We start from the raw sequence: 26,561 nt of genomic DNA, 5'->3' as shown, positions 1-26,561 counted from the left end.
CCTTGTTCTACAGCAGCATATGGTTTGGTATCTTTAAATTTACAATCTATGTTTAGAAAGTTTGCACAGGAACATTCATCTGTCAGCCTTCAGGCAGCAGACAGGGCGCTGCCAAAGCAATCAGCCACAGATTGGACAGAAATCTGACAGTGTCACTGCTGGCTTGGTTTGTTTTGAATTCCTTTGCTCCAACTAAAGGAAATGCTTAGTCATTGCTGTGCTGCTGACTTTTTCCAGCTAAACAGATAATAACAACTCAGATGGAAACATATCTGCCAGGTCCAAAAGCTCAATTTCTCCGTTTATTCGCCTAACCCTCTGCAGCAGTGTGTGTGTGTGTGTGTGTGTGTATGTGTGTGTATGTGTGTGTGTGTGTGTGTGTGTATGTGTGTGTATGTGTGTGTGTGTGTGTGTGTGTGTGTGTGTGTGTGTGTGTGTCGGGACAGGGAAGCCTGAGAGCTCTGGCATCCTGTACTGTTAAACGGCAGAGTAATGCACAGCTGTTCTCTCTGGTACATACAGTACTGGATGATGACACGATAACTATAGAAAGTAGGTCAACATATAGTTGCTGTGAGTCATGTTTGTGTGTGCACTAGCTGTGTGTGGGGACCTCTCTCATCTCTTCCCCTTCTCTCTATCCGGCCAAGCAACTGATTGCTGCATATTTCTCACTTCCCACAGCTATTTCACACAGCTCTTTGTGCGAGTGAGTGTGTGACTGAATGAAAGAGAGAGAGCGAAGTGAAAAACACACAGAAAGAGAAGAGAGAGAATGAAGGTGGGAGGAAATGTGTGGGTATGCTAACTAGCATTCAGTTGTAGGTGTTGACACTGAGATGGACACACAGACCCTTACTATACTTAGGTGGACCTCCATGTGATTTACATTCACATCTAACATCATTTATCCCAAAAACTAAACTCCATTCCAGCCTGACCCAAAAGCCTTAACCTTGCCTAAAATAATTTTAAACCATAGTAAAGCAGCACATTAAAGAAGTAAAGGTTCACTTTTCCAAAATCTTCACTGTTGCCTGGGAATGTCTATACAGACCCCAGTCCAGCCGTCACTCCTGGGTAGGTAAGGACTAGCCTGTCTCTAAAACTACAAACAGGATCCAGTCAAAATACACTGGTTCTGAAAGTCTTGTCTGATGGCTACATATTATGGCTGCAATATCCAAATCGCAGGAGCAGCAGTTTTTTGATTACGGTAAAATGTACCACAACATACATTATAAATGAAGCATTGCGGTGCAACAGAGATGCCCCAGCCTGCTAATTAAGTTCTCCAGACGTAAGGGAGCATGCTTGTTCGGTACAGCAAAAAATCTAATCACTAAAGACTATTATACTTTTTTCAGTGAAAATGAAATGCAAAAATACAATTCCCACTAAAATTGTGACTCATATCACAATCATAGTATCTGTCAAAATACTTGTAATATGATTTCTTTGCATAGCGTTCAGTCTTTCCACATATATATATCCTAGCTGTCTGCAACAGTAACTCTATGTCATGACACATCTCACCTAAATCTAGCTCCAGTTTGTGTCTCTCACCATTACAAATAACGTCATATTTCAATTATAGAGCATGTGGTTTTACTATAAATACATGCCTGGAGATATTTTTAAAACACAGCAGGTCATTTAACAAAACTAACCGCTGATCTGAAGGTATTTCAACAATCCTCAAAGACTCTTCAACTCTAACCACCTGAAGGAAACAAATACTCAGTCTGCTGAACAATAAAAGAAGACTTATAACCTGTTTCTCAGTTACAGCTGTATTTCCTGGTCCAGGAAGCCAGAAATTATATCTCTTTTTGTATGACACAAGAAAAATACAAACACTTATTTTGTATGAAAATATAAAATACTGGAAAGTCATTATCATGACTGATAATAAATGCTATTGTTTCACTTCACACTGCACTCACTGAGCAGGAGATATGTCATTTCCAGCTATCGTCTTTGTTTGATTTAGAAAATCTGGAAAACAGGTTACATTTTTTTGTTGCACAGCAGACAAAATAATTATTAGATCCAGGTGGTTTGATGAGACTTTGAGTATACTGGAAACATCTTGAGAGCAGCAGAAAGTGGTATTAAATAACAAAATATTGTCAGGTATATATTCTTTAGGAATATTGGATGCTAACATCTGTGTTGTTATGGTGACCAGTTAGTTATTCAGGCTGCGAATATTGTGTCTCCAAAGGGATGTTGACTTCCGGGTCTGACGAGCAACCACACGGACCTGAACTTTCACACCAAAACTAAAAATTAGTGCTTGATTCCTAATTGTCAAGACTAGGTAGACCAACAAGTTTTACCTGTCGGAGCGGGAGGGGGGACTCCAGAAGAGCCTGACAGGCTCAGCACGCGGACACGAGCACGGCGGGAAAGAAGAAGCGCGTGTGCACGAGCTCACACACAGTGCATTTACATGTTAGCTTAACGTAACGTATAACAAATAACAGTCTGTAGGCTGTTCATTTTACTAAGGAGGCTAAACTACACACACAAATCTTCACGTCTTTCGATGTTTTTTTGTTTATTTTGTTGTGTTATGTCTTATTGGCCCAACTAACAAAGAATTTGCTCAAATATCTGGCTAACATCATATTTTATCTCAGCGTAAGTGCCACAATTATCTATCATACCTCTTGCGATAAATAGCATTTCATGTTCAATAAATGTTATTTAAATGTACGGGCTGGTATGTAAAACAAACTACATAACGCTATTATTTGGCTGTAAATATATTAACAGGACAAGGCGCTGTCAGGTCTCAGAGCAGCCCACAGTTTCTAATGTCAGCGAGGAACAACATCAATGCAAAGTAACGTTGAAGACGCTCCAGGACTGGTTTGAATGGTCAGACCAGTTTGGTTTAAGAAAGTGGTTTGTGTGCGACGTAACCATGCTACTCTCAATCACTACAGAAACACACACACACACACACACACACACACACACACACACACACACACACGCCTGCCAAAACAACAAACAGACACCAGCAACTCTGGACACGTTTAAGCTAACTTTGTGAACGTACTGCGTATTAGCACACATGCACCGTAGCCTACTGTAATATGCTATTCACCACACAGTGGTCCATTCATGCCCAGCTCCATCTCCCACCCCTGCGATGCACAAAAGCCAGCAGAGAGTAAAAGGAGCGGATAGAACTGAATTGAGGCAAACTGGGCCAAAAAGTTCGATGCGAAATGATTAAATACGACTTAAACTGTACCTGAAGTGTCTTTCGAGAAGCTTTCTCGGTGAGAAGGTTGATACGAACACGTCTGTCAGCACCCCTCCCTTCTTCTCCAGCCAGCAACACGGCGCACTCACTCAGACTTTCTCCTCAAGCGGCGAGGAAATCACTACCAGCGCCAGCAGACAAAGATCGTGTGGGTGTGACAAGATGAGGCACTCCCTCTGAGAGGCAGGGCGGACTGCAGGACTTACGTTGATGCATGCGCACTGTAGCCCACAAGATGAGATAATTCAAGATATGACATAGATAAAACATTAGCATTACTACAAACAGTACATTATTATGTGTGCATCAGCATTTATGCAGAACAAATATATAACATTAAGAAACATTATGTGAAAAGGATATTTAATCAATATTAGATAAGAGAATACAAAAGCAGAAGCACACAGTAGCATAATGCAATAAAAAAAGACAGCATGTATTATTATTGTGCAATAGGATAGTGTAGTGGTCCTGAAGGACGGTATAAAGATAACCAACACTGTCTTTTCCATACTCGGACACGTTCTGTATTGAAACTGGCCCAAATTGCAGCACTTTGTAGAAGCGACAATAACTTAATTTAAGACTTTTCTTTACAATAATTTTACGCCATTGTGAGGTAAATTCATCTGCATTGCAGCTTATTTTTGAAAAACGTACAGTTTGTTCCACTGAGCACCTTCAATTGTACAGATAAAAACATCTGGACACTATATTGGTATAAGAGTGAGAGCTCTTCACTTTCTTCTTCTGTCTGCAGGAAGCTACACGTGACACCGCGACACGCCCACTTCTGACACATGGAGGATCTTTTTTTTTTTCTTTTTTTCCCAAAAGAGGTATGTCTAGTTAGTACAATTGGCCGGGCTGCAACTGACACATATAACTGATTTTATTGTATTTCTTTGTCCAAATGACTCATTATCTTTTGCTTGGAACTGTCAATATGATGCAGCTTATCTCTGAATGCCCCCTTACCACACCCTTTTTAGAAAACAGGTTACAGCACTTTTGTTCTATTATACATTCTATATTATATATATTCTATATCGTTTTCTAGTTTTTCTACAAGTATACAGGAACAAATGTCATGGCAAACAAAAAACTCGGTCACAATCCAGATATCCAAAACCTCTGCTACTGTGTGCAAAGAACTTGAACATGGCCGTAGCCACAATTAGAAAGTTGTGGAGTTAAATCAGAAGTCCCACTTCCCCCACTCCACTTTAAAGACCACTGAGTAGACACCAAAAAGTAAATCAGATTTTCAGACTGAAATTTTGCCTTTCCAATTATGAATTTGACTGTTAGATATTCTGTAAGTTTTCTCTCACTACATGATCTAAATGCTGTTTCAAATTACCACTGTAAATAATGCTAATTTATCCAAAGGAAACAAAATGTGCCCACCAGTACCAGCAAAGCTCATTAATTAACACAATATAATGTATATATGGTTGGTTTGATGTGTACAAAAAACTAATTAAAACAGCGCCTTGTGTTTATAGTAAGTTATAGAATAAGCACAGCGACTTCCCCTGTAAAACAAAATGTGTCAGTTTGACACTTTGTGATTAAAGAAATGACATAATACAAGTTAGGGAAGTGAATAAGTGACCCCCCCCCCAAAAAAACTGAACTATTTAAAGATACCTAGTCTAAGTCATGCCAGAATCAGCCGTAAAAAAAACTATGTGCAATTCCTGTTACTGCAGAATGTTAATTCTACAAACACATACTGAGGACGTGTCCTCAGGAGTAGCTGCAGCTCTGCACAAGTCTTTGTATGTAAGTAAAGATAATTACTGTTCATTTCTATGTAGCCGACTCTGAAAAAGAATGCAAACACCCACATATATTTCCATTGTCGTTTATTGGTCAGTATTTCTCACAGGCAATAATAATCATTGTCATAATAGTGCACTTTTCCTTTTTTGTAATTATACTACAGACATTTCTCTTCGTCGTTGTCATCATCATCATTAATCGTTTTAGCAGTTTTCTCGACCCACCCTCCCCCACACACCTCCTCCTCTTTCGGGTTTTTTCTGACATCACGAATTCCTCCAGAGTGAAAAAAAAAACTTTTTCTACTGTGTGGTGTGGAGGTTCACAAGATGGGGGGTGAGGGGGTAGTCATGGGTGGGGTGTGGCTGGGCAGGGTGGGAGTGGAGGGGAATATGAGAGGGAGACAAGAGGTTATAGTCGTACAACTCTAACTGCAGAATAGGAATGGGCCATAATGATGAGAAGAAGAGATGTACGGTGACTACAGTGTCGATAAAAGATAGTGAACGCTACATAGATATGGATGGCATACAATGGAGACAGAGACAGGCATACAGTGTATACAAATGTATACAGCATCTGCTTTGAAGTATACAGTGTATAAAATGTATACAAGGGCGGGGGGAGGGGCGATTATATAAGGGGTGAGATATGTGCAGCTGGGACAAGGACGGGCGTGGAGCAGATTCAAGAGATACAAAGAGGTGGAATGGGGGGTGTAGAAAATGTGAAGTGAATGGGTGAATGGGGGGGGAGTAAAGGAGGAATGAGGGAGGGAGGGGTGAGAGTTTTTTCAATAGGAGAGTTTCGCGAACACCAGAGCCTCCCAGCCACAAACGTGCCAAGGGTCCCGTTGTGTCTGTGAATGGATTTTGGTGTAGTTTGCTCAGAGTGGAGCACAGTCTGGAGCAGCCTCTTTTGCCTTTCTGTCTGTCTTTGCTCTGCCCATTACTATCCTTTAACTAGCTCCTTTCTGTTTAAAAATGGACGGAAGGTGAACTTGACCCTGACCTCGTGTTTAAAAAAAAAAAAAAGACTGACATAACACTTGTTCGTGCATGTGAGACTGTTACTTTAAACCTCCTCGGCCTTTGACCTCTCAGATGTGTCACCTCACTGCTGGATTCTAAGAGGCCCACTTAGAGCGCCAGGGCGGGAAAAGAAAACCTCTGATTGCATGAGAGGGGGAATAAAGCCCATTTTTATCTAATGTTACACCAGTGAAGACTGAGTGCTGTGCCACAACTGCAAAACTGTCCAGAAAAACAGGCAGGCAACAGGCAAAGCTTTCTGAAACTATTCCACAACATCCCTTGTGGCTATGACACACTCATCAAACAGGATATTCTGATGAAGTTGTTTGCACTTGGATCCTAATCTTGTGTAAACAGATTCTAGGATGTTTAAGTACAATTGCTAACGGCATTTTCCAGCTACTCAGAAATTTGTGAAAGACTAAAAAAGGGCTGATGAAAATGTAAATGAATGTTCTTTCTTTCCGTTCTTGTTCAGCTATTTCAGTTAAGTGTGCACAGTGTGTGAAGAGACTATAGAAAGTCAATTAGGAATGTTTAATGGTTTCAGCAGAGTGTGGGTTTGCATGAATAAACAGTGTTTCACAGGGAATGAATATGACAAAAAAACGCATTTGTGTTTGCAGTCACTGTTCATGAATTATTCAGCACGAGACTACGAGTTTCCAGCCATGCTAGCTGCTCTGTGAGGCTGTGCTTAGGTGTGCTTTGAGTTGAATGCTAATGTTAGCATGCTAACATGCTCACACAGACAACGCTAACATGCTGATTTTTAGCAGGTCCTGTCTGCTCTCTTAGTTTTGTTAGCATGCTAACAAGTGCAAGTTAGCTCTGAGCATAAAGTGCAGCTGCAGCTAGAAGAAACGCCAGTTTTTCAGGTAATTCTTCACAAACCAAACAATCGGACAAATTTGGACCTGATGATGGCTGATGAGGGATCAGAAGGAGCGTATACATCACGAATTTCTGTCCAACCCTAGGTGCCAAAACAAGTGGTAGATTTTGAGATATTTCACTGGATAAATGAAAGCTCTGACCTGCTGGTGGCGCTAGAGGAAAAGTCAGAGGATCACCAGAGTCATTAGTATTCATTTTCTGGGGACCATGAATGTCTGTAAAGATTCATGGCAATCCATCCAGTAGTTGTCCCAGTGGTGGATCAACCTTTAAACCACTGCTATCTCTAGAGCCACGACATTAGCCTGACTAAAAAAGACTTCTAATTTGAAAGGTCTGTGTGTGTGTGTGTGTGTCTTACATACACACAGGCGTCTTTCAACTAATTATGTAAAATTCCAGCAGCTAAAAACACAATATAAAGATGGAAGGTATTTTTGCAGCATCAATTGTCATAATGTTAAAGAAAAAGGGAGAGGAGTTGTTCAGTTTCAGTTCAGTTCAGGGAAAGCTGGTTTGTTCTGCAGTGTCAGACATCTTGAAAGTGACATTTCCCTGTCTTCAACCATTTCCTGCTTTTCAAAAAAAAAAAAAAAAATCACAATTGCAACAAATACATGGCGAATAAATAAATAAATAGATAAATAAATACATTTTCAATAAACATATGGAACAAAAATATGTGAACACTCTTGCAACAATTTCAGAGAAGTCTTTGACATTCACATGGTTAGCGCCGCCCTCTATTTTGCTGGTGGCAAACACGTAAACATTAAAAAAAAACACACACAAAGACCAGACGACAGTTTAAAAAAGAACATACGGAAAGAAAAGAGAAAACAAGCAAAACTTCATTCTTTATGTGTGGCTTCATTTTTCCTTACCCCCCTCCAGGCAGTACGTGTGCAGAGTTTTTACGACGACAGACACACCCGAGTCCTTTTTCTATCTCGCTTTCTTGTTTTCCTTCTTGTGAAAAGTACATTTCTTGTTCACGTCCTCCCCCCATCTCTGAGGCTGAGGCTTTTGCTGGGGCTTTGAGTCGCCCTGCATCATTCGGCAAGGAACGTAGGAAGGGTTTCAGTTGCCTAATTGTGGGTCTAAGAAGCTCAAACGCTCGGTTGTCCTGTTTGACCAGCCTTGTTTTTTCTAGTCCACATCATCCATCTTCAGTTACAGTAGCTTCATGGACTTCTCTTCTCTGTTTGGATAGATTTGGACTTTTTTCGCGCCTTTTGACAACACATACATGCACATGTGTACAGTGAATTGAAGGAGCCACTGGTCGCTGTAATCATACCTCTTCTTCACACTGGCCATGAAGTGATCCCCTCCTAAAGTGACTCCATTATTAGAGATAGGAGACAAAATGCATTCTGATGGTCAGCTGAGGCTAAACTGAGGACTAAGCAGTCCAAGTTAGCCAAATGAAATGTGTATCTCTGTCTTGTGTCGGCTTGTGCCACGTTTGCATTGTATTGAGTATAAGCAGCAAACGAGCTTTCTAGATCTAATCTGAGTCAGTTATATCAGGATTTTTCAACAGTAACACTATCTGCCACTTGCTAAAAAGAACTACTAAAAATAACCTTTCTACTAAGTAGACCAAAGCAGGCTTATTGTTTTCAAGCTGCTGACTCACAGTCAACCGTCAAAATCAGCTTTAGCTAGTTAGCTAGCTAATTGAGCTAATTTTTCATTAGTGGTAGAAAACTCAGACTGACTCATTTTAATTTGAGAACCTTTTAACGGGTCTTAAATACGCTGTTTACATGATAGGCTAATTGTGCTACGAACACAGAAAAAAGCAGAGTATCTCGCCTGCTACAGCCCCATGTACGGCATTTCAACAGGCCTGCCATGGCTAGCTATTTAGGCTAACTCAGAGTGCAGAGGCCTCATATTAGCTTCGGCTAAACAAATGTCCCCTATCATCTGCAGTGGATTCACACATGGAAGCTTCACAGCCAGAACGTACAACAGGAAAATACAGCAAACAATAGCTTTTTCAATGTACATAAGGCGTACGAATGCTGAGATAGACCAGGAAACAAATCCTCACCTATTGTTTCACTGTTGTCTTTAAGCTATCTTAAGTTTTTGGCTAGTATTTGTAGTTGTTTTTTGTCCTTCCTTTGCTACCAAAGGGATACCTGTTGCTAGCTATCCTCTGTTTGCTCTCCGTCTATCTATTCATCCCCCCGTCTTCTTGTGGGAATCTTCACTTGTGAGACATTCTACCTGTGGTGTGACTAGTGTCCTCAAAATGGGGCTTAATCTAAACTATCCACTGTTTTCTCCTCCGTTAAAGGCAATACGGTATCATAGCTTTATCAGAAGTAATTGTGGGACTTAATGCTGCTCATACACTCAAGGAAAAGTGGTGTCTTGTCTATCTTATTCTGATCCATTCTCCATCGTTTCTCAGTTTTTTCCTCTGCTCTGAGACTCCTTGACAGCCTTAAGTTTGCTAATTATTTAGACATAATATCCACTTGAACAATCAGGTCTAAATTGACTCCTGTAACTTTCTCAAAAGACAACCTCATTTTGTCGCTCTGCTTGAGAATACACATCTGTCTTCAGATGGAGAGCGAGGGGACGAGAGGCGAGCGGGCTTCCTGTCATGTGACTCATCATGTCCGGTCAGGTGGTGTTGAGGAGACTTGATGACTCAGGTGACAGCTGGCTGGTCAGAAAATGATAAAAGAGAATGGCTGAAGGGGCTTTGTTGCTGGCCGGGATCTTCCTGTGGCGTTGTGACTGGTGGGCGGTTTGCTGTTGGATTTGAACCATGTGTTGCATGTGATTGGTCGGTGAGAAGGACATGTGCTTTCTTGATTCGTCGGAGAAGGTGAACTCTGTTTCCATGGCTGTGAGTTTTTCCTGTATTTCTCTGGTAAGTTGGGACTTTTTGGACATGCTGTCTTTGGACTTGCCCCTCTGGTGTGAAGCTGCTCTTGAAGGCTGACTGGAGATCAGCTCAAACTCCCTCTGCCACCCCTGTAAGTATACATTTCTGCTAAAATCAGCAATTTGTGGGATGTTCTCCGTCATAACCCTAGATCAGCTTCAAGGGAAAACATCCCCCTTCTACATCCCATTACTTTGGAATAATGGTAGGAAGCAAGGCAGGAAATAAGGAATAAGGAAGGAAAGAATGTGGGAAGGACTGAGGGGAGGAAGAGAAAAAGGCCAGGCAGATGACCCTCGCCTCTCTTCCACAACATTCTTCTCAGGGATGAGACTGCGTCCCGTTGGACGACGAGAGGAGTCTGGTCTTGTCTTTCCCCGATCCTCGCCTTTGTAAGACGGTCCCGCTGCTGCTCCCGCTTCCGCTTCCCCCGTCTGCCGTGCGCTCCTTCTCTCCGCGGTCCCGCTCGCATCCGCTCTCGGAACGCCGGGAATTCTGACGCGATGGAGTGCTGGGCTGCCGGGAGAGCTGGCCATTCTTCTCATCTGAGGGGCCAGGGGTGAAATCAGGGAGAGGAGAAGTGAAACCAACAACTGAACTACTGGTACATGCAGTGTGTGTGAGTGTGTTTGGTTGTGTGTGTGTGCAACTTACCAGCCAGTGCCTGCACAGAAGGCTGATCATGAGTACTCAGGAGCTGAGCCTGAATGGTTTCCACCACTCTCTTGAATCTGCGACTGGGACCTGGGAGGAGACAGGATATCTCTTCTCAGATCATATACTCCAGGATCTATAAACCTGCAATAACTTGGGTGCAGCAGAAATACATTGTGAACACAAAACATATTATCAGCTTTCAAGCTGAAGCAAGCTGTTGCCTATATTTTGTCACTAACCGGCAACATTAGCATTCACGTGGAGACGTCTTTCTAGCCACCTGGCTCTTTTTAAGCCGCTTTTTGTCTCCTTGGTGAAACGTCCGGCTCTTTAGCGACTAAATGCTAACTTTTTTCTTTCAAGACAGTTGAGGTACACACTTTTAGCCTCGTATCCCACATATTTCAGGATCTTTTGAATAATGTATAGATTGCTTTGAAGCCAAGCCGTAAATATGAGAAGTTAAAACAGATCCTTGGCCAGACTAACACACCTGAAAACGCATATCACATAACCATTAATATACACTTAGCAAGCATGTGCCAATGTAAGCAGGACGCAGACTGACTACTGCACCAATTTACGAAACCTTTGCATGTAGCTGCACAGCTTAATCCTAACAGAAAGACTTTAGCTAGTGATCCTCCTACCTGTTATTAGAGTGAAGGTGACGCTGTAGATGCCCATCTCTCTTCTTCCTTCCCTCTCTGCTCGTTCCCTCTCTCGCTCCCTGTCTCCCTCAGAAAAGGCAATGTCCACCTATGAGGCAGAGAAAGGACCACATATCCTTGAACCCACGACCAAGATTGTAGCATTAATAAGGCTGTCTCACGCAACATCAAAAACTGAAACGATACAGGCGCCCTTAGGGTGAATTTTATAAGGCTCTGTGTGATTATTATTGGTCTGTATGTTTTCTTCAGTTAATTCATCTCACTGGGATGGATCTGTTGGGTTTTTACTACAACCACTAGGGGGCACCAAAGTTGGAAATTTTCAGATTTACACATAGTGGCTTTAAGGATAACACTGAGAAATGAATTAAACAAACAGCTCTCTGTTGTTGATGTATGTAACTGTAAGGACACAGGTAACAAAAGACTGGAAAAGTTGTGGAATGCTCCAAAAATGCTTAAATATATAAACAGGATATTACTACATGGGCTCAGGAACACTTTGTAAAACTGTTGGTGGTAAACACAGTTTGTTAGCAAATGACTGCATTCTGTAATTATTTACATTTACACAGCTTCCTAACTTTGTTGGAATCAGGGTTGTAATATATGCACAGAATATATCAGACATACATCCAACAATAACAACATACACTAACTGCAAACTACAACTTGCCTGACAGGAGGCAAAAAAAAAGCTTTTTTTCTCCAGATTGTATTCTAGTATTAGATGTAAACTGTGTATCTGCATTATTGAATTTTCAGGTATAGGACACCTACATTACAAAGACCCAAACAATGAGCGGCCAACATGCATTTGTAAACATTGCGCTCAGGGCTGAAGAGGTAGAAAATGTAATAATACTTGGAACTTGACAGGCTTCTGGAAGACAGAGGGGCCGCCGGAGGACTTGTACTCTGCCCGGAAACTGTTCTGAGACACCACACTGTGGCTGAGGGATGGGATCTGGAGAGGCACAGGGAAAGGGTGACGTTCAGTAAAAAAGAACATAAAATCTGTGCCTTTAAAGCCACAAATGGCATTATACCGCATTGCTGGAAGTTGTCAAGGCTTATCTAAGCTTAATTGTGCTCACAGAGAGAAAGGCGTGCACGATGTCGGCCTTGATAGAGCTCAGCGGCTTGTCTCGAATCAAAACAAAGATCTGCTCCTCTTTCTCCAGGCTGATGAAGTTACCGAACCAGGACCTCTTAGCCAGTCTGCAAATAAATGAGTGTTTGATATGCGACAGATTAGTTCCATTCACACATTTCACACAAGTACAAATGAACTAGAGTACAAAATATTCGGATTGGATGTTATATTTTTAACTGGCCTGTAATGACTGACACAGTGTTCAGTCAGAGACACTCACGTCAAGGAATTGACTATTTATAGCATTTTGGTCATACTGTTAAATTTGGCATAAAAAAATCTGAGCAGTGACCAGAGTTCTGCAGTATGGAGAATAAATGGGAGAACAAATAACGCTCTAAAAAACACATGCATGATCATTAAATCATTCAAAACTGAATAATTCCAGGAGCCTGAGGTTGTGGAGGGATCTACAACATGAAAATAAAGGGTGAAAGTGCTACAGTGTTGTTCCAGAGCTGAGGGGCCCTGATGGCAAAAGCACAGCAACTAGAAATACAGCACATTCTGCAAAGCTGTTTATCAAGTCATTTATTTTCATATTCAATCTTTTAATTTGCAGTAACAGATTTTTTTGGCCACTTATGGGCCAATCCATGCCAGCAAACAATGCTTAAAATGCCTAAAAAATGTTTCTTTTCCCATCCAGCAGCTACAGAGCTACATTAGCACTGATTTGGAGTTGTGTTTCTGACCACCCAATGAGTTAAAGTCCAGTATTCACTCTTATTTCAGCTATGTGCTGCTGAATGCTCCACTATGTTCACCAGCCAGTCGCTACCCGAGTGTGGTGCTGGACAGAAAGTGTGCAGTGGGTTTGTCAGAACGTTTCACTGAGAACAGCTGCCTGCTCCAAACAGACCCAAACAGAAACCTTGCCTGACGGAAAACCATAGCAATTAGCTAAAAAATGCTAAAAAGCTCTGTAGAGTTGAGAAAACTGTAAAGCTGGGCGACACTTTAACTTAACATGAAGTCGCGTGATCCATTGTGATATAAAAAAGTTTGATTATAGCCACTTTAAATCATTAATTGGTGAAAAAGCGCATGGTTTCACAAGTGGGTAAGATCATTTAAAATATTTCCTGTACAATTTCCAGTGTTTCAAGAATTGTCCAAAGCTCCAGAACATCATCATCAATGAGCACAACAAACTGTTTAAATTCTGTACTGCACTTAGATGTAAAATAGAAAAATGCGTGGACTTACTCTGGACTGGACTCTGGAGTCAAACTGGACATGTCCTCTGATGTGGGGACTAAAAAAAGAAAAAAACAGAGACAGGAGAGAGGAAGGAAAAGGGAAAGGGAAGTGAATCTTGATGACAGGCTCTAATCTAATTGCTCTAATTACAGATTATCACAGAATCAGACATTACTCATCACAGCCGCAGGCTGCAGGCTGGGGCACGCACAAGTTTCTTGGTAATAATAGATTCTATCTTGGATGCGAATGCAGAGTAGGAGAACTCTTTATTTAGATTATTTAAACTGTTAGCAGAGCGTCTAATTCACACTGATGGAGAAAAATGTTACTTACTCTACAGCTGTCAAACAGATTTTGTTCAACCAATCAGTGCAGAGGATTCACACCATCACCTTTCATGTTATGGTTGCTGAACTTATTCAACCTCACCTTGCAGTTTGCGACGATGGAAGCGCGGCGAGCCCAGAAGGTTGTTTTTGAACGAGTTGAGCCTTGTTCTCCAGTGGGCGGAGCTCGAGGCGGCCAGACCGCCACTGCCACCCGGGCTCGAGGGCGGGGTCAGCGACAGCGAGGCCCCGCCGGCTCCGTCCGCTCTGGAAGAAGAAGACGAGGAGGAAGAGGAGGGAGGGGTGGTGGAGGAAGGGTGTTGGATTTGGTGCACAGGTGTGCCCAGCGGGGTGGGCAGCGGTGAGCCCTGTGGCGTGACCTGTGACACAGGAGGAGGGGTGGCAGAGGAGTTAGAGGACGAGTGGACATTCTTGGACTTGAACACAGAGGGAGAGGGGAAGTTGAAGAAGCGTGGAATGGGGGAGAGGAGTGGGGAGGGGGACGGAGAGGGGGAGCGTGGAGTCTGAAGAGGGAGGGACTTCATGGAGTGGAGCTGGGGCCGGTCAGTGGGGCCCTTTGAGGGCAGGGTTTGGGTTTTTGGGTCAGGCGCTGGGCGGGTAGGCCGAGAGGTGGTGGCATTTCCTGGTTTGGGGTCTTTGGAGGAGGAAGCAGAGGTGGGGGTGACTTCTGATTGGCTGAAAGTGAAGACCGGGCTCTGATGGGCAGACAGAGAGAGATGGGGAGAAGGAGGGAAAGGGGGTGGACAGATGAGAAGGCAATGGTCATGAATTATGGTTCAAGGAAATGATTCTTCAACAATCCTCGATCAGAGGCGGCAAATGGAAGATGGATTCGGTGATCTCTACTCTTGGGTATAGTTACTCGTGTTTTAGTCTCTTTTTGTCCACGTCAGCATGTGCACACAGACTTTTTTTACAAGGAAGCATGATGTATCTGTGAAATGGGAATGTGTATGACTCAGAATGTGACAGTATGATGGAAAGGTAAGGCTCTCAGCAAAAAAAACAGCATCACAGGAAATTTGGTTTTGTGCTTTTGATATCCAGAACTGATATTTCTATATTGAAGCTGCCAATAATAAACGTGTTTACTGTGTGTTCATAGGAAAAGACTGGAAAGACAGATTTCTGACACATCTGACAACTGTTTTTAATCATGTTAGTTAACACTATGTTGCCTGCAGGAACCTGTATAAATCTATAAATTATTGCAAGTTAAAGGATGAGGCTGGAATTATTCAATATTTTTCTTACTGTCAACACTTACAAAGAAAAAGACCAAAAGTAACACATTCAGTCATCTCTCACTACTACCTGACTTCCCCTCTTTGCCTTTGGCACACAGCTCCAAGCCTACTGGTCTCTACTGAAGATGGCCACAAATATGTAGTTTCAAGACTCAGGATGTTGTAAAACAACTGCACACTGTAGTTTTATTCAATGTTACTCAAACAGGAAGAAAGGGCGTATGTGGCACTGACTTAAAATAAACCACAGTGCCCAGGGTGGTGTTAATAACGGAGCATGTCGCCCAGAGCAACAGTAATGTGTTCTAATAGGTTTTGGACAAAAATGGAAGTCTATGGAGGAATTAGCTATGACAGGCGTTGGCTGCACAGAACGGTCATTTCATTGTTGTTTTGGTCTCTTTGATGATTTGATGAGAAACATATTATCATCCTTGTCCTTCAAATGTGCTCATTTAATGTGAGGAAGGTAAACTATGATCCCAGTTTCTGACATGTGAGCTCCACTGCGTATACAGACAGAGTGGAAGGCTTGTCCACAACAGATTGCAGACATGGTTTTTATTATATTTTGCAATTACTGTGTCTTACTGTACGTATAAAACAGCAACCACGAACAGTTGTTTTTTACATGTAGGTTTCATACGGACTTGAACAGACAAGATATAATAAATAGTGACCTTCAGAGGTGCTGGTAGGGTGATTTTATTACCTTTGGACAGAAATAGGCTAACTGTTTCCTCTTGTTTCATGCATTTGTGTTAGGTTCAGCTAACAGGGAGCTAGCGGTTGCTTCATTTTTACTGTACATACGGTACATGAGAGTGGTTTTGATCTTCTCATCTAAAAAAGGAAATTAGAGCTTCAGCTGCTTGTAAACAGCAGCAATAATATCTATGAGAATCTGCATTAGCTGCATTAGCATGGCTAACCTAGGGAAAATGGCTAACAAGAAATGCAGTATACATACCTACTGGTATATTATGACATGTTGCCATATGAAACTATATAAAAACAGTGACAACAGCAAAATTTGCTGTTTTAATTAATAGCTGCTAAAGTGATATCTGAATGTTAATACAGCTTTCTGTGCCTTTCTCCCACTCTCACGAGTGTCATTATTTAGTCAGATTATGTGATGTACAGTACAGAACAGCACATTTTACAGGCTAGGCCAGGACTGGTTTAGGCATAGGGAGATTAAGATGGTTGAGATTACTGGATGAGAGACAGCAGGTATCTGATGTTGGAGCAGTGTAACTCACAAGTAAATCTCACAAGTTCCTTCACCATAAGACAGTTGATTAAAAGTCTGTATCTGTGTCTGTAGACAGCAAGTCAAACCCTATTTTTCACATGAGGCAGCTGGGTCAGAGGTAACACATAGTACTAGTAGAAACAAAGAGCTCAATACTATAGTTGGAGACAGTAAGAGAAGAACGGAGTGAAGTTCTTACCCTGGGACTGCTGAGAGGACTGGAGGACAAACCTGTGGATGCTCCGCTGACTGAACGAGACCTTTTGAAGACAGCAACAAACAACAAGGAGGTTCACGGGAGGTGAATGAGAGTTTCAGGTGCAACAACCAAAACTAATTCTCTAGTTTATAACTGATGTTACTTGCTACTGAGGTTGACAAAACCTTGCATGGTATGTCAGTGTTGCTTTGTACCTCTGGCTGTGTGCATTAGTGTCCAGGGCCCTGCGAGGTGGGGTGGGAGACCCCTGTTCTGTGACACTGAGGACCTCCAGGCTCTTCCTCTCCGGACGACAGCGGCCATGACGCGTCAGCATGGGTGAGTCCACGCGCTTCCTGGGTGGGTCTTGAAGGACAAAATGTTTATTAAAAAAATAGAAAGTATGATTTTAGTCTATTTGCAATCTGCAAAGATCAGATGAGTAATAACTTCCAAATTCTCTTTCATAATCAAGCTTTTGCCTTGTTGTCCTCGGCAAGGCTATAGACGTTGTCTCACCTATGTCATTTCTGGGTGGCAGATCCTCGTCTTCACAGCTGGGGTATCGCTCCTTCCTGTCCAACAGGAGGTAATAGATCATCTTCTCTTGGTTTTCCCTGCAAAAGAAGATGCAGACAGACACAGAATTCAAAGGTCAGAGAAAGCTTTAAACTGACGGAGCTGGAGAACACAGGATGAGACAGAGGCTTGTCAGCAGGACAGGAATTTCACACAGGCCATGAGGACCACAGCTGCTGTGCCCTCCTTCATTTTGGCCTTATGCCCTCAAAAAGTTATATGTCCTGTGGCCACGGTGGCCTTGATGCCCCATCTGTACTGCCTGCTGGTTTAACCATTTTCTCCTCTGCGTCTTTCCTGTCAATATGACTCTGAATTCTCATTGGACAACATCCAGTGTGCACACAAGCAGTGGCGGAAAACCTGCCGTCTATTTATGATGATAGTGTGACACAAATCTAGCACCGGCCAACCAGAAGACTTCACTGAACTGCATCAATGCTGATGTGCCAATGCTGCAAAGCTGTGACTGAGTGAATTTCTCAGCACATATATAATATATATAGTTAAACATTGCTCATATTTCGCTACAACTTTGACTTAGCTGAAGTGTTACGTGCCTAATCACTATTTTAACTCAATGTTTGTAACATTACTGTAACCAGTAAGTTATTTTGTGAAATTAACAGCTTTACCTATTCATTTATTTTACTGATAATCATACTGTTTATTAAAAATAAAATCACCCTTAACCCGTAAAATCATTGTTTGCTTTGCTGGCCTTTCTGCCAGAAGAAAACACCAAACACATTGCCTCTTTCATTCTTTTGGCCTTGCCCCTCAAATGATAAAATTCCAGGCCTGCTTGTCAGCTACAGCTGACATCATCCTGGAGGTTCACATCTAAACAAAAACTGGGCAAAAACTGTACCAACAGCTGCCTACTGTGGCTGTTAAAGAGGACGATGAGAGCTGCAAGGCTCAGTCAAAGCAGTCGAGTTGGACCAGAAACAAACAAAACAATGAGCCGCATGACACTAAAATGCTTCGTAGAGCTGAGGAGACAGAGAGTCGGGTGATAATCATCTGTGCTTTTGTCACGACAGCCCCTTTTACATACTCATAATCATTTGATCCATTGTTAATATAAAAACATTGACTAGTGCAGCTTTGATATGAATGCTTGTTGGCTTGTCCTGTTGAAGAGGACGGCAGTGCATTATGGGTAGTGAGAAGCCAAATCAGTTAGGGAGAGAAGTGGGACACAAGGGATGGACGGGGAGAGAGATAAAAGGGCCATTGTTGATGTTGTTGCTGTTGTTCCTGCCATGCCAGGCAGATTAATGAAGTAAGTAATTGACTGGCCACAATGAGGCAAAAAAGACAATGAGGGAGAGAGCAAGAGAGTGAGACATTATGAGACAGAAATTAAATCAACCACGCACACAATTATGCAATATTTGTTTAGCGTGCATGCAAGAAAACCTGCAAATTGCATGTGTGAGACTTGACATGTCTGTTCAAGTCTTTTAATGACTGCATATGCCTGGAGATCAACAGGTGCAGCGCAGACAGTGTTTTCAGTTCTTTCATTCCTCCATGAACATTGCATCTCTTCAAAGTGGAAATGGGTAGATGGTTATATTTACTCACTCCTCACTTGTAAGGTCCTGTGTGAGTTTGACCCGGTCTCTAAAGCACCCTAAGGAGTACATGCTTTCCAGGACATCAGGGTCCAGCTCTGTTAAGGACAGGATCCTCTTCACACACACCCGGCGAGGGGGCGGCTGCTCTGGGCAAGGCTCATTACGACCACTCCTGACAGGGAAAAGTCAGTGCACGTGGTTAATGTTTGCAATTACAAACATTAGAGACACCTTAATGTTTACAGCAAGCACTGATAGATGGATGGTGCAGATAATTCCTAACAAAAATAAGGTAGAGATAGAATAATAATTTTAATGTCAGTATAGGCAGCTGGAGGGAAAAGGCAAAGGGAGTAAGAAAAAAGAAGAATGAAAGAAAAATAGATGTACTTACTGGTACCAGGCGTGTTTCTGTATTGCTTCAAGCTGTAATCAACAAAAAAAAAAACAATAATGAAGCATTGATCCAAACATGTCTTCCCATTTTACCACTGATCATATAACCCTAACATGAAACAAGTCAACAAAGATTAAGCAGCTGCTGTCAAACAAATGACATGATGGGTTCTGTGTAAAATATAAAAAAGGGAGAAAGATAAGAAAAATAGCCAAACCAGTATTTTCGTTTATGGGAGTCGATCACTGGCGCACCAGCATTGCAGATGCAATCACAACACTACATTTAGCTGCTCTTTTGCACAGTATTGGCCAGAGAGTAATAAATGTGTCTCAGGAGTTAGCCTGTCTCGGTGTGTTCCTATGAGCTCTCTATATGGGCTGTAAGAGCTGGATGTGGCGCCGACACTCAGCCTGCCTTCCAATCTTTCCCGGTGGCCAGTCACAGTATTGCAACCGAAAATCCCCCACCACACAGACCACATTGTAATGGAGACATCTGTAAAACTGTGGGCAGGACACCTCTAGCTATAAACACTGCCAGAGGAAACATGAAAGCTAGAAACGTTTTTTAGTGTGTGCACCAGGCAAGTGAATAGATGCCATCTTTGGGTCCAGCATCCAGCTCTGAACATCTATGACTTGACTGTCCCATTTGTTTGACATAGTTTTTCGTCATGCCAGTGGCATGACTCTATGGTTAGTTATTGATTGCTTAAACATTGTTAAAAGAAGTGCTATAGAAATAAAGTTCATTATTATCATTATTCTAAATATTATTAGCATTATTGTTATCATTATTATCAGCCTTGGTAAAACATTATACATAGTTCTAATTAGCAAAAGTTGGTTGGCTAACATGGTGATGAACATGATAGACATTACACCTGCTAAGTAGCAGCGTGTTAGCATTTAGCTCATGTACAGCCTCACAGAGCCACCAGCATAGCCACAGACTCTTTTTTCTACTGTCACAACAGCAGAAAGTCCGGTCCTAAATCCCCTTAGCACATGATATACTGTACTCTGTAAAAAGTCCCCCCTCTGCATTTGGACTGCATACAGTGTAGCCACTGCATCAATACTGCACACTATCTCTTGGGGTTGGAGTAATGGAGCAGCTGCAGTTCTGCAAGCATGTAAAAAGTCAAAAGTGGGCCTGCTGTGAACGCCGTATTTGTACATCTGCAGAGAAGAGAGTAGCAAGCAGCTGCATGCAGTGAGAGCTTTGCATTTGTTACTTTCCTTATAAAGTAATGCATGCAGCACAGAGGAGACACCCTCACTAATATGAGGGCTCACATCCTAATGTTCTCCTTGCCAGCTACCCATATACTGTTGAAGTGGATTGAATTCTGCCTCTTTGCACGGTAGGTGGTTTACCATGGAGGCTGCTAGAGACTGACAGAGACAGAGGGAGAGACAGTCTGACCTGGTTTCAGGCTCCATTAATCAACTGCTCATCAGACGAAGCCACAGCTTTGATTACATCTGCTCTGTTGTAGCTGAATGACTAACTGACCGGACTTACTCTTTCCCTCTGTCTTTCTTTTACAGCATGTAGCTAACCACATTATCACAGCTGTCTGCCTCGTAAACATGAATTCATTTCCACCCCACATGCCTGCTTTATCCCAGCCTCTCTTCATAACCTGAGTGCACTGGAATTTCCTCTAGCAGCCCATTGACTCAGCCATTCATTCATTCATTCATTCATCATCCTCTCTCCTCCAGCTCGCTCTGAACTACCAGTCTCGTTTTGCGCCTTGCTTTCAGGAGGGAAAGCTGGCATTAAGGTGAAAAGGAAGCCAGTGCAGAGTCTTTTTCACCCTCAGTGGCTCCATCCTTCTCCACAGCCGCCGATGAAGCTGCTTTATCCATCCATTCACTCTTCTACATGTATCCGTATATGACTCTCATCCTTTATATGTCTTAGTTTCCATGAGTCTCCACATAAACTGCGCACTTGCCTCTGAGGACAGAAATAAAGGCTCAGGCCAGTCCTGTCATGGCTGACTCCACTCCTGCCTTTAAGCAGCACCTTAGGCCCGTCCCTCCGCTCTGTCTCTCCACCTGCCTCGCCTCCCACTTCCCCCCTGTATAAGGTCTTGCGTCAGGGTCAATTTCTGTCACATCTTCAAGCAGCCTGGGGCTGGGTCTTCTCTGCTTCCTCCTCCCTCCTCCCTAAATGCCTGGTTCATGCTTCATGTGCTGCAGAAACTGATGCGGTACAATGTGAGTGGCGACGGTTGACCCGCCTTCACTTGTTACTGTCACTTCCTGTCAAGCTCTCCGTTCATGTGCAGTTTAGAATGATGACTGAGGCAGATCAAAATGCTTCGCAATTTTTGGGCCCCTTCTTTCAAACAGAGGCAGTCAACACCAGCATTTTTTAGTCAGCAACCAATGACCGAACAGTTGCTGACAGGTTACATAAGCGGTAGCTCGCTAATTAAACTAGCATTAGTTCCAGGAGTTAGCTAAAAATGTTGGCTGATTATTTTATTGCATGTGGCTGACTCTTATTAAAATGAAAACGCTCTGAAAGTGGTCTTGATAGCATCTTGAAATTGATGGCTGCATACATGATACCTGCTAAAAGACTGAGGCTAGCGCTACATGCTCCAGGCTGATAATCCGTGTAGAAGACATGGACATAAAGAAACAGCATGTTCTTGTACTGAAGTGTAAATTGTTGGTATTTTCAAACAGCACATTTTCACTTTAACGTTAAAGGAGGAAAGACTTGTAGGATGAAGGCTTGCTGGTCTGTTTGGCAAACACAAAGGTACCGCAGGGTGTCATCGGATGGGGCTGCTGGACTGTAAACTTCCCCAAATCCAATAAAAAGCAGGACGGAGCTACAAACAAACACTATCTGAGGGGAAAGCGAGCAGCCCACACAGTGAGAAAATACTGCAGCGCATGTGCTAGTCGGGAACACCACAAGCTAATTACTGATAGCCTCCTTGGTGTTGGAAGTAGCGCTTGGTTAGGCAGTCAGCTAGTTAGCCGGGCATGCTAATGCTCGCAGCTACGTTAGATAACCACCCATTCCTTCCTTACACTCTCGTGTTTTGGTTTCAGAAAGGCTGCTAAACTCTATAAATACAGAGCATCACTCTGACAACAGCCTCCTGCGCACCACTTCAACATGTGGAGACGCTTGACGGGTCGTTTGCTGAACTATGACTTGTTGGGTTGAGAGGTTTAGCAACTCTTTGAGTCCATGATGATGTTTTTCTCTACAATATAATTCAAAGCACGCTGCCATTAGCCAGGTAATGAGGTGTCCCTGCACAGGCTCCTCACCGTCAGTCTCTTGTCAGCGTTGACTTCTATCATTCCTTTCAGCAGAGCTTGGCAGTCAGGAGGAATGAAGTGGGGCATGTGGAATACCCCGCTCTTCACCTTCTCTAGAAGCTGCCGCAGGTTGTCGTGGTCGAAGGGCAAGGCACCCTGGTAAAGAGAGAAGATGGAGAGACATTATGAGAGAGAAACGGATTAAGAAGACATTGAAAAAGGTGAAGGTTGTGCAAGTGGAACCATGCACAGTCTGTGGCTGGTTGTTTTGTGTGTAAAAAATGTCATGGCTAGAGGAATAGTTCACCATTTTGGATTTGCTAACTTACAATAAGCAGTTAGCTTAGGCTAACATAGAGCCTGAAATCAGGGGAAAACAGCTAGCCTGGCGTTGTTTAAAGGTAACCTCTAAAGCTCAATGATTATGTTGTACCGCATGTTGTTTGTTTAATCCGTACAATAACTGAAGTGTAAAATAACAATATCCATTTTTACTGAGCACTATGTTCTACATTTATGGATTTAAACAAATGAGATATAATGTGTTAATTAGGGAGCTTTGGACGGGCTGACAGGGGCAGCTTTCTTGCAGAGCGATGTCTTTGTGTTATGTTTCTCTGTACACTGTATCTATATTTAAGGCTTCACAAATGTCGACATCCATGTCTGCTAGCGCTCTTTTTCTTCCCTGCTTTTCGCTGGCGCATTGCTGCATCTCTTGGCAGGTTCCACCCACCAACTGTCATTCAGAGGCAAAGTGTAAAGCCGTCAGCAGCCGGGTACTGTGTCACCCACATGCCTCTGCATCCTACTACCTTGCTAGTATAGCACAAGATACAACAAACAAAATGGTGGCCAGCTCATCACAACTTTGCTCCAAGGTGTCGCCAGCGTTGGTTTTATTGTTCTGCCTGAGCTGAATAGCGGCAGTGAAAGGGCAGGGAGAGAAAGACATGCAGCGAAACACTGAAGGAAAGAAAAGAAACAAACAGAACATGAGAGGGATCTTCTTACCACGAGGAGGGCAAAGAGGATGACTCCACAGCTCCAAACATCTGCCCTGCGACCATCGTACTTCTCCCCCTGCAACACAAATGCAAGGACAGGGTGGCATTAGACACACACACACAAACACACACACACACAATGAGAAGGAAACTTACCCTTATGACCTCTGGGCAAGCATAATGAGGGGATCTATAAATAAAGAAGAAGAAATTATTAAATGCTTTCGTCAGACACAAACACACACACAGACAAAGGAAGCAGTGACTTCCTGTGAGTGTAGAGTGCTGATTCATGGAAAAAAGCACTGCAGCCTGAGTGTACAAAAACTGAGAACAGCTGCTCTTTGCTCCATGGACCAGACTGAATAGGTGAACCCAGGTGAACGCTACAATCCCCTGCTAAATTTGTCGGTTAAATCCACGTTCCTCCTGATGGGCAGGCGCTGTCAAAATGTTTAAGCATTTAATGGACAAAGCCATCGATTATGTGAAAAGAAGCACAGCAGAGCAGTGAGTGGATGTTCTGCACACGCTTTGGTATATCACACAATGTGATCAGCTGTTTCAATCTTACAGTCTTATACATCAATATCATAAATATGATATATATGCACCTGTTTTTTTTTTCATTTAAAGGCAATTCACACATTGTAACATTAAAATGAACACAGCTGTCTCATGGAGTTATTAAGAATAACTTGACCTCCTGTATAATAACTTACATTTTATGAACATATAATATTTCTAATTAATCATAAGGTACAGTACAAAAAATATATATATATATAATTAAAGTTGTTATTTATACAGGTGGATGACCAAAGGGTGGTGATAATATGATGCACCTGTAAATACAAGCTGACCCATCTAACCCAGTACTTACCCACAGCTGGTTTCCAACAGGCTGTCCCCGACTTGTAGTGAGGCCATGCCAAAGTCTGCTATCCTGATGTTATTCTTCTCATCCAGGAGAAGATTCTCCGGCTTCAGGTCTCTGTGACTGGACACACACACACACACACACACACACACAAACACACACACACACATGTTCAGTGAAAATGCTTGAGTCTTTTCTAAACTAACCTTGTTCGCACACTTGGTTAACTTCAACATGGCACGTCAACACTGATCTGCTGTTTATTAAAGTAAAGTGATCTTGAACAGAAAGCAGTCGTGTGTGTGTCCTGGTTCTGACGGGGAACTAGGTTTAATACTTTGGCTGACGTCAGTGGAAACGCTGGTGTGAAAAATGTTGGCTTTTCCAGAAACATAGTAAGCTTGATGATAATTCCGTTCTGATGTTCTGACACGAGGTTATGAACAGGTTTTTAACGTAAAGGTGGTTTTCAGATGGATCTAATATGGATGCATATCAGAAGTTTGATGATCAAACCAAACCTTTTCCACCAAACACTTGTTTCAGGGAATGCTTGTTCTCATACCAACTCATATGTCTAGACTGTATGAGGTTCAACAAATCAAACAATTAACAACATCTGTCATATTTTCTATGACATGGGCTAAGAAGCTGATTATCCTAATTCATATTATCAATAAAATGCATTTTATACTTTACATAATTGAGTCTCATTCGTGTTTGAACTTCAGCTTTTAGTAAAACAAAGCTAAATTACTCTTTGGACTGCTATGGAGCAGATTTTCTTTAAATAGGCGCATGTGCACATGCACAAGGACACACATGTGCATGCATGCGAATGATGCAATACACAGCACAGCCTGCCAATGGTTTTTGCACTGTTTCACTGATCTACAGGTGGCGATAATGTCCAAAGAAAGTTATGTGCCAGCAGAGGAGGGGGAAAAAACACCGGTGAAGTATTTCAACATAGAAACATCAAACGCTAGCTGCAACACAAAGTCGTAAGCTAGCTAATGTGTGGGTAACATGGTGCCAAATATTGTCTTTCCAATCTAATATATACATTGGATGTGGTGGTATCAGGTCACATGACCACCCCATAAATGTGGACATGTGTTCCCAACTTTATATATACTTTAAATTTATAGTAGGCCATGTGATCTGATCAAACACACACACACACACAAAAGGCCAGGCCTCATAAGGTCATTAGCTCTCACAGACCATATGGAGTGACTGTGGCAGAAGTCAAGGGCGGAGATGATTTGTCTGAAGAATTTCCTGGCCTCTTTGGGGGTCAGCCTGCCCTTCTTCACCAGGTAGTCAAATAACTCTCCACCGGACACATGCTCCAGCACCAGGTACCTGAGAGCCAGACGGGCAGAGAGGTCAGACAGATGAGAACAGGTGAGGAACGGGAGGATCTTTGTTGACAGCTACGTGTAAGATAAAATACCTGCCATCCAAATTCACACGCAAGTCATGGATGCTTGTTCTATACATACAAACTTGCAGCTCTTTATATCTACCACGTCATGTGCATATTTATCTCAGTTTTGTCTTACAGAACCTTTTTTCCTTTTCAGATTCAAGGTTGTTTCTGCTCTGGCGGAGATCCAAAGGCAGAGAGGGAAGAAAAAAACAGACAGCGGAAAGGAGAAAGATAAAGAGATACTCACAGGTATTTGTTATTCTCATAGACATCATGCAGCTTCAGAACGTGAGGGTGCTCTATTAGTTTGAGAATAGCTATTTCTCTCTCCACCTGCATAGACAGAGGGAGGGGGGGTAAACGGAGAAAGGTTAAGATAGAAAAGAGGAGGAGCGAGGTTAGAAATGATGGAGATTGAAATGTCAGAGGGAAGAGGAAGGTAGAGAGGGGGAGAAATGAGTGAGGTGAAATGTGGAGCAGAGGCAGGCATTGTTAATGTTGCTGTAAAATCCTCAGGATTCATTTCTAGGCAGAAACAAGTCGTTGGAAGGGCCAGAATAAGCAAATAAGTATTAACTGTGATGAAGTGTGTTTTTAAAAGCATGAGGGACGAATGGAAGAAAGAAGGGAAGGAAAGGTTAGAAATTCTGAATGAAATGCAGCCTGTGCTGTCAAGCTTCCTTGTCAAAGCTTGTACAGAAAGCTAGCTCAGACGTAG

General features: G+C 42.5%; 2 protein-coding genes across 2 annotated transcripts in view; both read right to left on the bottom strand.

Annotated features, from left to right (window-relative positions):
- Positions 1-3,381, bottom strand: part of cpt1a2b (carnitine palmitoyltransferase 1A2b) — a 33,315-nt gene extending 29,934 nt beyond the window's left edge. Inside the window, exon 1 of the mRNA XM_041957905.1 lies at positions 3,269-3,381. The gene's annotated coding sequence lies outside the window, so the exon portion shown is untranslated. The remainder of the gene's footprint in view (positions 1-3,268) is intronic.
- A 1,774-nt stretch (positions 3,382-5,155) lies between these two features.
- Positions 5,156-26,182, bottom strand: LOC121621162 (serine/threonine-protein kinase BRSK2-like). The gene is made up of 19 exons (XM_041957506.1): positions 26,091-26,182; positions 25,636-25,776; positions 24,412-24,528; positions 23,685-23,718; positions 23,536-23,604; positions 22,531-22,677; positions 19,217-19,248; positions 18,830-18,994; positions 17,177-17,274; positions 16,873-17,023; positions 16,658-16,718; positions 14,215-14,312; positions 14,036-14,139; positions 13,610-13,658; positions 12,342-12,465; positions 12,110-12,211; positions 11,221-11,329; positions 10,568-10,657; positions 5,156-10,458 (listed from the first exon to the last, which is right to left on the bottom strand). Exons 1-19 carry the CDS (start codon positions 26,180-26,182, stop codon positions 10,235-10,237), a joined length of 2,007 nt encoding a protein of 668 aa, XP_041813440.1. The 3' UTR covers positions 5,156-10,234.
- Positions 26,183-26,561: the final 379 nt, after the last annotated feature.

Source organism: Chelmon rostratus, chromosome 17 (genome assembly GCF_017976325.1).
Source record: "Chelmon rostratus isolate fCheRos1 chromosome 17, fCheRos1.pri, whole genome shotgun sequence".
Classification (NCBI taxonomy): Eukaryota; Metazoa; Chordata; class Actinopteri; order Chaetodontiformes; family Chaetodontidae; genus Chelmon; species Chelmon rostratus.
Note: the sequence above shows the minus strand (reverse complement) of the source record. Positions and strands in the feature narration are given on the sequence as shown.

What these genes read in the sequence shown, in the direction of transcription:
- LOC121621162 (XM_041957506.1), bottom strand. Translation starts at nt 26,182, where the DNA reads ATGCAGGTGGAGAGAGAAATAGCTATTCTCAAACTAATAGAGCACCCT. An exon ending in TCCTCTTTGCCCTCCTCGTG is followed by an intron (nt 22,678 to 23,535) that starts GTAAGAAGATCC and finishes TCTCTTTACCAG; the next exon opens with GGTGCCTTGCCCTTCGACCA. An exon ending in TTCTGTGCAGGCACTGGCTG is followed by an intron (nt 10,459 to 10,567) that starts GTAAGTTGCACA and finishes CTGGCCCCTCAG; the next exon opens with ATGAGAAGAATGGCCAGCTC.